The sequence below is a fragment of the Tubulanus polymorphus genome, chromosome 4, assembly GCF_964204645.1.
Source record: "Tubulanus polymorphus chromosome 4, tnTubPoly1.2, whole genome shotgun sequence".
Taxonomy (NCBI): Eukaryota; Metazoa; Nemertea; class Palaeonemertea; order Tubulaniformes; family Tubulanidae; genus Tubulanus; species Tubulanus polymorphus.
The window spans coordinates 20,986,397-20,997,913 of record NC_134028.1 but is presented as its reverse complement, the minus strand read 5'-3'; the positions used below and the strand labels follow the sequence as shown (position 1 = coordinate 20,997,913).

The 11,517-nt window shown below is 39.3% G+C and overlaps 1 protein-coding gene across 1 annotated transcript; it reads left to right on the top strand.

Annotated features, from left to right (window-relative positions):
- The first annotated feature begins 98 nt into the window (after window positions 1-98).
- LOC141904572 (TAF5-like RNA polymerase II p300/CBP-associated factor-associated factor 65 kDa subunit 5L) lies at window positions 99-10,996 on the top strand. The gene is made up of 12 exons (XM_074793182.1): window positions 99-244; window positions 1,903-2,075; window positions 3,329-3,453; window positions 3,858-4,106; window positions 4,899-5,100; window positions 5,667-5,840; window positions 7,381-7,487; window positions 7,746-7,827; window positions 7,997-8,108; window positions 8,667-8,835; window positions 9,687-9,876; window positions 10,157-10,996. Exons 1-12 carry the CDS (start codon window positions 170-172, stop codon window positions 10,284-10,286), a joined length of 1,788 nt encoding a protein of 595 aa, XP_074649283.1. The 5' UTR covers window positions 99-169; the 3' UTR covers window positions 10,287-10,996.
- Window positions 10,997-11,517: the final 521 nt, after the last annotated feature.

Here is an 11,517-nt window from a genome sequence, read left to right as displayed (position 1 = left end):
ATTCTATGGGGAAGGAAGAGAGAAAAAAGAGGAGTCTCAGTCACTCATCGCATATCCACCGTACAGTGGCTCCATCTAAGACCGAGTCCGGTATCGGATTCGACAAGATGGCGTTGACAGATAGTTGAGAAGTGGTGGTAATGTGTGTATCATTTCATCAATTTTGAAAATGAAACGGATCCGACGCGATCATATACAAACAACAATTAACCAGTATCTAAAACGACGCCATTTTACAACTTACGTGAGTAATTTAACCTCATTTATGAGTCAGTAAAATTGCTATTTCATGTCAACAACGTCAACATTCCATTCAATCACACAGGCACTCGCCGATGGGCTTGGGATACAGTTGCTGGGGTTTTTGATAGTGTATTTGTGTTTTCATTCGTTATTCTGCAATAAATCCGAGAAAAAATGTCTTCTTGGTACAGATACGTTTAAAAAGATAATGGCCGCTGGCTCCACACACTGCGACCTCACAAAATACCCCAAAATACTGAACAAACTTCGTTTTTCAATCTAAAATCAAAACTTTTATTTTATACGACACTTACTAGTGATATGACAGTTATATATCCTATTATTCCATCCAATTGTGAGACACTGTCAATTTGTGAAAGGTATTTAGTAATATAAAAGAAAAGGTAGTTGACGAAGCGTGAGCGTATAGGAAAAACTTTACAGGCGTTGAGACGGCAACACTAGGCCACACGGGCACCTGCTACAAGTATTCCCCTTCTATATTCAAATACAGCGGTTGAACGACGTTCGGTGTCATATGAAATAAAAGTTTTAATTTTAGATGAAAAATGAAGTTTGTTAGTGTTTTGTGAGGTCGCCGTGTTGTGGAGCCAGCGGCCATTATCTTTTTAAACGTATCAGTACCAAGACATTTTGTCTCGGATTTATTGCAGAATAACGAATGAAAACACAAATACACTATCAAAAACCCCAGCAACTGTATCCCAAGCCCATCAGCGAGTGCCTGTGATTCAATTCAATTCATCCAGACCAAAGTCTGCCCCAGCCCAGGGCCACCTTCGTTTTTCATAACAAGTCGACTAGTGGTCGGAACTAATAACTGAACGCACTAAAGTTTTGTTGTAGTATATTTCACAGTGTCGGCCATCTTGAACTTGGGTCCAAACTATAGCAACCATACTCAATTGCGTGGTTGACCGTTTCCGGACCTTAGTTCCGACTAACTGACATTCGGTTTCATTTAGATCAACTATAGTCGACTAACTGCGATAACCGAAGTTCGCCCAGACTGCCCAGGCCAGGCCGGACTCAGAGGACAGGACTACTCACAACTATCAATACAGATACAGACAATTCATGACAGTGACATAGCTGTATCTGTATTGATAGTTGTGAGTAGTCCTGATTATAATGGCCCACTTAACTATGCAACGGGGAGGAGTGTTTGTCTATAGTCTGAGAGCAGGCCGATCTGCTGGGGGAGGGGGGATACGATCGCGCTGGAACTAATCGGTGGTAGTTCGTCCGGCTGGTTCCTGTCGAGAAGGACTGATCTCGGGAAGAACGAGTTTCGGTATTGTACTGTATTCAATCTTTTGGCGACGAGAGGTTTGCTGTTGTTTGAAACCAATCGGTGTTGGACAACATAGTCTGTAGTTAAGTCCCTATAGGTTCTGGCTCGCAGGAATTGATCGGGCCGTGATCAACCCATTAACCACTTAGTACAGGAAACTAAGTCGACAAAACAATTGACAAAATAAAACTTGTGTTCCTCCACTCCATTCTCGACCTAAGAATCATGGCAGCGTCCCATCTCACTAGGCTAGTCCTTTGTTGCTATAGGCCCTATTTAGCAGGATTCTATATTTACTAGGCCTAAATGGTTGGTAAACGATAAATGTCAAGGAATCTTTTCAGCATCCGGATCCACATGATACTCCTCCGCAGTTTAAGCAGGATATGAAGATTCTGCACACGCTCGGTGAGACGACTCTGTATTCAATGTCTAAAGCCGAAGGTGGCGCCAGTAATCTGTTCTCGTATAGTAGTATATCGGGTGATGTAACGGCATGCGATCAACAGTTTACCAGGTAATCACTCGAACTCAACTCAACTTGCTGTTAAATCTAATGTGGGGCTACTTCCACTGGTCTGATCTAAAGCTAAGCATACATCGACAAAGCGACTGGAGACAACTAGTTGCTAGTGAGCGTGTACCCCGCGCACATCGGAAATCTAGTAAAAACCAGCAACTGGGTGGCTCATATTGGTCTCTAGGTCCATAGCGCACACGTCGACAGCAACTCTGGGCACCTCGAATCACGTGACAAATCGCTTTGTTTTAGTCAGTTGCAACCATGTGTTTTTGATTATAGAGCACTTACATCGACGGATATGATGACAGCAACTGAGTACAACTAGTTGCTCAAAAGTAGAACATGGGCAACAGGCTGGAACTGGAGATAGATGGACGCTAACCAGTCGTAAGCTAGCTCAAATCAACACGTTCGAGTAACTGACTCCATCCAGCCAGTTGCTCTCACTAGTTGTCTCCAATCACAGTGTCGATGTAGGCTAGGCTTAAGAAATAAAAGCCATTCGTGGGGCAAGCATATCTGAAACTTCACTTGCCCCCTCAAAAATCAACTTGCCATATACAGGCAGTCCGATGGTGGCACAATCACCCATTGTCGTATCGAGTGGGAAAAAAGCTTTGAGATATAAAACTGAACTAGCTCGGTGAACTAGTGATGATTATAGGTACTACTTGCCTTGGTGAAAATAAACTTGTCCTGGGCGATCGGACAAGACAGTGCTTCGATCGGACCCTGCTTCCACTGTATTGAGCCAACTCAAACTCACTACGGCGGAACTGAGATAAGTACGGAAGCGATAAAGGGCCTCGAGTAGTCGCGTTCCAACTCGACAAGTCGCCATATTTATGTTGACATATCGCAATATCTCGCGTCAAGTCGACTTTTTCGCCCATTTTCCACTGGACAAGCCGTCATTTGAAGACACGTCCAAATGTAAGATGAGGACGCCAGTAATATGACGACTGAGTTTGAAGTCGTCATGAATATGTCGACTTGTCGTGAGGAAAATAGTCGTGAAAATGAAATATGTCGTCAAAACGTCACGATATGTCGACATATTCATGTCGACTTGACGCGATATATCACGATATATCGACATGAATATGACGACTTGTCGAGTTGGAACGCGACATCTCAAGGCCTTTTATCGCTTCTGTAGATAAGTCCTCAGTCTCGCAGTAGTGAGTTCAAGTTAACTGAGTTGCTAGTAGACTGGTAAGTCATTTGATTTGTTCGTTTGTTTTTAGGTTGAAGCGATTCATATTAAGTGATCTGCATGTATGTCCTTATCAGAAAGAGCTGAAAGAATTGTTTTATCCATTGTTTGTCCACATTTACCTCGAACTCATCTGCAACGGTTTCAAAACTCCTGGTGAGGAAATTTTTCATTTTCAATTTTAGAATGAAAATCTAGTTATAGAATGAAAATTATAGTTTTACTCAAAGTTGAACGATTGAAAATCAAATTATTCTATATGAACCTCTTCTTAACTCAAAATTATTGAGACTATGTTCAATTCTGGAATATTAACTAGATTAAAGTTCAAGTCGTAGCTTTCGGAAATGGCTGGAAATCTGACTTATTCATTCAAACTTTTTCTAAGTCAAATGATTTTTCTTGGTCCCAAAAGATTCAACGAATGCAAGGTCTATTGTATAATCTATGATATTATATGATATATATTATGATACTAAATCATATGATATATGATATGATATGTATTATGTAAACTGACATGTGATAGTTTGTGATTGTATTGATTTTAATAATTTCAGCTCACAAATTTTACACTCGTCATCACGGAATTTTCGATGACCAAAAAGAGAAATCGAAATTTCTCGAATTGTTGAAAGAAATCTCGTCGAAGGACGACATCGAGAAACGTTCCGCGGTTCAGTGTTTCCGCGAACACAAATTCACGGTGAACATCTCGACCGACGCGATTCAGTTTCTTCTACGTCAGCTGAAAAACGGCGATAATATGGTTATTCTACAAATGTTGAATCAGTATATTCATGTTAAAGGTAAGAAGTTGAGGTGTCTGGATGAGGGTTGCGTGGTTCCCACCACAGAACAGTGAAATTGGGAAAAACTTGGGAAATTTCGAAATGATAATTCCCAGTTTGGAAATATTTGGGAATTTGAGAAGTTTTCCTCAAATCAGGGAAATAATTGGGAAATTCATTCACATTTAAAATGTTGACTGTAGCATGACGATATCTGTTCATTTTTATGAAGTCCCCATTTCCCATTATGGAAAATTGAAAAATCACTCATGAAGTACTTGGGAAAAACCTGGGAATTTTTAGTCAATGTAACTGTGGAAACCATGGGGTTTATGCCTGACTCTGGGCAGTCAACCTATAATTCATCAGGTGATTGGCAACAATTCACTGAATACCCCTTAGTATTCAGAGTGCATTACAAACTGTCGGACCAAGTTTCAAAAACAGGTCATGTTTAAATTCATTAATTTACCAAAAATACAACTTGATTAAGCTTTGTAACCAGTCAATAACATCCGCCAGGACAAGCTGTTTTAGCCTCACAAATTATGCACCGAGCGCTGCCAACTGTTCCTGATTTTCAGTATTCGTTACTATTCCATGATGAGAAATACTGATTTGATTATTTCAATGCATATGGAAATGTGAAAGATGTTACTGAAGGTCATAACTGTTGATTACTGATTAATTTGAACATTTCCATTTTAAAATGAATTATTACGGAAAAAGTATAAATTCGTTACCGATAGCACTTTTCAGAGGTTGGCAGCTCTAAAAGGGTCGAGATTATATTTCAATAATGTTTTGTAGATGTCGGCGTTTGTAGCGATGAATTACAGAGCGATACGAAAAACGATACGCCCCAAACGTCGCCTCCGCTGCCGCCCGAGAATAAAGTCATCACGAACGACGTATCGATGACTTCGTTGCGTAAATGTATCCAGCGCGTTCACGAAACTCCTCCGTGTTTGACGTCCATTTGTTTCTACACGTTCATCAACACGTATCAAGGGTATGAACCTTGTTAACCCGGATCCCCGCAACTCCTTGATTCCTTGAAAACGCCTTCTAAACCAAAAATGTTTTTTCCAAAAGGTCCTTGAATGTCCTTGGAGCACAATGCGCCCTAATCTCCTTTAAAACTCATTGAATTTAGAGAAATTGGCAACTAAAATATTTTTAGGTTTTATGCCTTCTAGTAGGCTTCGGTTATTTAGGTGTTAGTAGTCATAGGCTTTATACGCACAGATTCCACTGAATTAATGGTTCACTAAGATAAACAGTACCGATTTAGGAGGAGTTTACAATAATGGGGATATGAGTGACAAACATGCACTCCTAAAAATTTGAAATTTTCTCTTAGTTAGAAAACTCCTTGAAAAGTCCTTGAATTCTGGAATGACTGATCTGTAGGGAACCTGTTAACGCTGCGTTTCATAAAGGAACCGTTTTCACAGAAAATGTCGCGTATTCAGTTTCTTGATAATGCCTTCAGCGGTGCCAATCCCTAACTGCCTTGAATAATGGAATATCTTTTAACATGTTGAACTGATACTGAATGATTCTATTAAACTGTAGATTGAGTTGTTCGAATGTTTCGAACGACAGACGTTATTTATGCGGCGGTTTCGAAGATTCGAATATTCGACTGTGGAGTTTAACCCCGGACCTGCTCACCGTCGACAACGCGGAAATCGACGTCTCGAAAATCCATCTCAGCGAGGATTTCGTCGAAGAACCAGAGAAAACGAGGTAAACTAGATCTAATCATCTAAACAGATGGGGGCGTACGCAGCGTGCGCCCCCATTTTTGTCGAGCATAGATTTTTTTCAAGCCACTATATACAATGTAGGTGTATATGAAAAAAACTAGTTTGCTGGATGTTTGCTAGTTTGCAATGAGCTTAGTTTGCAAATTTGAATTGCGATATGGAGGATTGACCAAATCTTCATCATCAAATAAATAATTTTCTTTCTATTACATGTATATTGCAAAAATTAGCCCAGAATTGCGTCTATTTTCCCCAATTTCTCTGGAAATTTTCCCCCCTAAGTGCCTTCGCGCCTTTGGCACTCGCTTTGGAATGGCTTCACTCAGATTGCTTTCATTTGCGCCCCTCTTTTTTCAAAACCTTCAGGTCTCTTTTAAAATGATTTCATTTGTCAGATGGTAAATTCCACTATCAAACTATAACCTGAGACTACAATGTATGTGTTTCAATTTGTGCGCAAAATGTGGGTCGACAATATTTCATCTGTTAGTTTTTATATAATGACCTATATTTGAACGTCGAAATGTTATATTGCATTAAATATCATTAGAAGACGTATTGTAATAGTAAAGGATGTATGATTATATCAGAAGCGGCAGGCATAAATAGAAATGATAAGTAAATCGGATTATTCGGTTAAATGGCGGATGTATATACGATGCAGAAGTCTGATATAAAAGTCAGACCCTGACGTGGGCATGCCGGTGGAATGACGAAGCTATCTACGATGTGTGTAGGGCCGGCGTGAATTTCATCAGCGGCTACAAGCGGTCAATATGAAAATGTGTAAACATATAATTTCAATATTCAATCGTTTGTGAAAATATGTTTGATATTAGGAGTATGCAAGTTTCGTGAGATTAGCAATTTATAATAGCATAGCTGTCATATACGGCTCCGTGTCCTCTGATGGCATGTGTATTAGGTGACAATTCAATTCAATTCTTTATTGATCCTTATTACATTGAAATTCCGGGATAAAATTCCCAAATTCAATAAATACAAATTTTAAAATAAATTAATACAACATACATGACACACGGGTAATTCATACAGAACAACATAAGCATGTTATTTTAAATGACAATGTCTACTTCAACCCACCCAGACTCAAGACTCTAGGATATCGAGTGACAGCCAAACCCGTGGCCCGGGCCCGGGGACCGGGCCGGCTGGCTAGGCCACACGATATGCTCGAAGTCATGATGAAGCAGACATCAGAAGAGCTCTTTCTTCATCCATGGAGGCAATGAAGTTGCAGACCAGCTTAGAGGCATAAGTAAATGAAGTCGGTCGCAAGTTCGCGATCAATTATTGAGAATTTTCAATAAAAAAATTTAAACCACTACTAGAGTCGAAGACCTGTATCATCTACCCAATCGCCAAATCTCATCATTCCCCAAATTTCTTAAAACTTCGATTTCAAATTTGCAATTCCACATTAGCTTAGCCCAGAAATTCGACACTTTTTTCTCAGGCGTCAAATAATTTTCTAAAATTAATTTTCTTGTTTGTTTCAGTAAAGTATGCGAGATGGTGACATTGCAAGGTCACAGCGGAGCGGTTTATTCTTCTCAGTTTATCGGCGATAATAGATACATCGTATCGTGTTCCGACGATACGACCAGTAAGTCTATTCTTCCTTAAATACCGGTACACCAGTCCATTATTTAAACAGATTACAGTTATACACTCAACCCCCGATACACCACCCACATCAGTGCAGAATGATTTTGGCCGTATAGAGAATATGGCAGTATATCGAGTGTTTGACTTTGTATAGAGATGTACATTGAGAAAACCCGGCAGTAAGCGGGGGTGGCGCTATTTGCGAGGGCAGTATATCGGGGTTCACTGTACATTTACTGTTTGTCTCCACTTTCAGTTCGTTTGTGGGATCTAAAAAATCGAACTAACAAAGTCTGTTACCAGGGACATACATACCCAGTTTGGGGTTTAGATACAGGGTGAGTATTATGCGAAGTTCTTTTTAGTGTTCTATCTTTATGTGCGTAACTGTGCTGGTTGGAATTTCCTTTATCTGATTTCATGTTTATATCATATCCAAATGTAAAACCACTTGCAAATTTCATAGCGGTTTTTATTTACTTATCTAAACTTATTTGTATTTTCTAGAAATTTAGGATATTACTTCGCTAGCTGTAGCGCTGATAGAACCGCTAAACTATGGTCTACTGATTGTATTTATCCTTTGCGCAGTTTTATCGGCCACACTTCAGACGTAGATGTAAGCATTTATCTCGATTTTCTCTTTAACTTAGGGAGCATCTCAGAATTTCGATAGTTGTTTCAATTAGAATATAACTTGCGGAAGTGGGTGCGGGGATGAAGGCCTACCGCGGATTGATTATGACTACCGAACTATCGATCATTGCTATAGGATTCGAACATTCATCAAAAAGATGTTTGTTCGAGAAACCATGCACTCTTTACGAGAAGTTTGTGGAGGCCTATTTATTTGTTTATGTAAGAGTTTAATAGGTTTTTCACGCGTAATTTCCCTATTACATTTTCAATTAAAAGTTGTGCTCAAAATACACTCGTGAGAACTTATTTTTGTCTGTAGTCTCTCAGTAGAAAATTAGAAAATCAATATTTCCAGCTTTGGCATGTGTCGAATCAAAGGGTGATGTGTGGAATCAAAGGGTGGGGTTGGGGGTAAGAAAGAATTAGACAGTTATTCTAATTGACACAACTATTGAAATTGAGATGCTCCCTGAGATACAATGAGGGTAAACCAGCGTGTAACTGAATGAATTATTATCGATGTTTGTTTTGTTTTCAGTGTATCAAGTTTCATCCTAATGGTAATTATATAGCTACGGGTTCGAGTGATTCGACTATCCGATTGTGGACGGTTAACGACGCTCGTTCCGTCCGTCTGTTTAAAGGACATCACGCGGGAATTTACTGTTTAGCGTTCTCCCCGAATGGAAAATATCTCGCTTCGGCCGGTACGTATCGATTATTTCTCTATTATAGCACTGGTGTGGTGTTCTACGTATATCAGGCGCGGATCCCGAGGGTGGGGGGTTTCAGGGGTCATGATCCCCCATTCATTGTTCAGCTACCAAAAAAAATTTGAATAGTTTTCTTGAAGATATGTCCTGAAGACAAATGCGGGCAGTACCACATAATCGGTGCTGTAACATCTTATGTTTGGCCAAACAATATGCCGTGTGGGCCCCCTATCATTAGATATTTTAGTCAGCAGTGTAACATGAACATTTGTTATGAACCCCTTCCTGGAAAAAATCCTGGATACGGGCCTGCATTCATTGTTAAGTGTATGAAAACATGGCTGCTGAAGTAGCTAGGATTTGGATTCCCCAAAAATTATTAATCTTAACTTTGGTGTAATCTTCTATTTTTCACATTAGCTCGATATATTTCGAAGCAATTATCAGCACTGATAGAAAATTAACATCCACTGTGGAAGGGGCAGCAGATAATTTGAAATCATGGCTGCTGTGAAGTAGCTAGGCTTTCAATCCCCCAAAAAGTACAGAAAATTAAGCTTCGTTTTGGTATAATCTTCTATCTTGCACAGTCATTAGTCATCTTTCACATTACATTTCAAAGCAATTATCAGCATTGGTAGAATATTGACATGCACTCTGGTAGGGGGCACCAGATATTTTATAAGGGGTGGCTGATTTTTAGAGGGGTGGAGAAAATGAAACGGGTGGCCACCCTTCTAAAACCTGTTGCCTGTTGTGAACACATGCTGCTATGCTGCTATCTTTTGATGATTGATTTGATTGGATTGTTGCCTTCAACCTTATAACTTAATGTCTTATTTCAGGTGAAGATCGACACATTAAACTGTGGGAATTGGGAACTGGGAAACTGTTGAAGGAATTACGAGGACATACGGAATGTGTTCATAGTCTGAGTTTTAATCGCGATACTACGTTATTAGCGTCGGGTGGATTAGACTGTTCAGTTCGAGTGTGGGATATCAGTTCGACTAACAACAATCATAATTCTCACATGTAAGTTATTCATACATCTTCAGGTTTCGATCTAAGGGGGCAAGTATATCTGAAATTCCGTTTGCCCCCTCAAAAAGCAACTTGCTCTACTCAGGCTGTTCGATTGATCATTCGCTTATCGAGTAGGACAAGTGATAATGATAACCAACTTGCCCTCATGAAAATATACTTGTGCAGGGCAATCGTGCAAATGCTTCGATCGAACCCTGCTTCTATAATCTGTGCAGTTAATGTAATGTTGTTTGAGAGTTTGAAAATGTTTTTATGATTATTTTTCCAGGGCGGAGAAATCGGATATTTCAACTTCAGCCGAATTGCTCGGAGCATTTCCGACCAAATCTACGTCCGTGCAATATCTACAATACACGAAAAACAATTTACTATTAGCAGCTGGAGGAATAACCAGCTGATAGTGTGTACCGGAGAGGTTGGAGTTTATTCCAACCTGGTGAAATTACCTAGTACAGAAGCGCATTTATTTATATAATTTCATGATGGTGGTTTAAGCTTTAACAGTTTAACTGGGTCCCTACGACTCCTTGAAAACCCCCTTTAAACTAAAAAAAAGCCTTGAATATCCTTTAATTTGAGCAAAATGCCCAAAAGTCTTTGAAAATTCCTTGAATTTTTAGAAATTGGCAATTGGAAAATTTTGAGGTTTTAGGCCTAGTTATCATACGCACAGATTCCACTGAATTAAATGGTTTGACCAAGATAGACATTACCGATTTAGTAGAAGTCTACTGCAATTGGGATATGAAAGTGATACATACTCTACTAGAAATTTGAAATTTTCTCCTTGAATTCAGGAATGACTGATCTGTAGGGACCCTGTTTAAGCTGAAAAAGTTTGATAGCGCATGAGAAAGAAGTTAAATTATGGAATCTTCAGAAATATCTAAGTGAGGAGAAAAATACAGGACATTACGATTTACTGTATCGTAATCACAAATCTGTGCACTGGAACTTATTGCGATAAACTTCTTGAACGTTTTGTCGTTGGACTGTTGAATATAAACTCCATCTGCCCTATGTTTCTTACACTGAATAGATCATTCATACAATGTATGAAAAATTTTGTATTTTTATAAGAAAATAAATGAATTATTCGTGAGATAAAGTTTATTTGATTTAAAATCTATTTGACAACCAGCTGGTATCAGTTGTCGTTATCGATCAGCTGCCTGGATCCATTTATCACTCGATCTACAATCATGAGCTTGATTCACTATGAAAGTGCTTTTTTTTCCGCACCAGAAGTGGCGAAAAGGGACAGAAAACCTGGGGTAAATTGGTTAAGAGTTGACTGCTCAGGGCAAATATTAGTAATGTAGTCGCAATCAGATATTTTCAGTTGATATAAGCCTATCCGATAATAAAAGCTTACCCTCAACGATTAGGTAACTAACGAGACAAATGCTATCCAGTTACAATACAATTTCAATTGTCACTACAGCATTTGATACCTTTTTGAGTAACTGATCCCTGTTGAGCACTACAGACCCCAGATTACCATTCAACCAGATGATGGGGGGGTTCATGACAACAGTTTGATAGTTTCTACCATCCAATTGAAATTGTCACTGATCCTCTGAGGAAGCTGCCCCATAAAATCCTCTGCAGATCTTGCAAAAAATAATA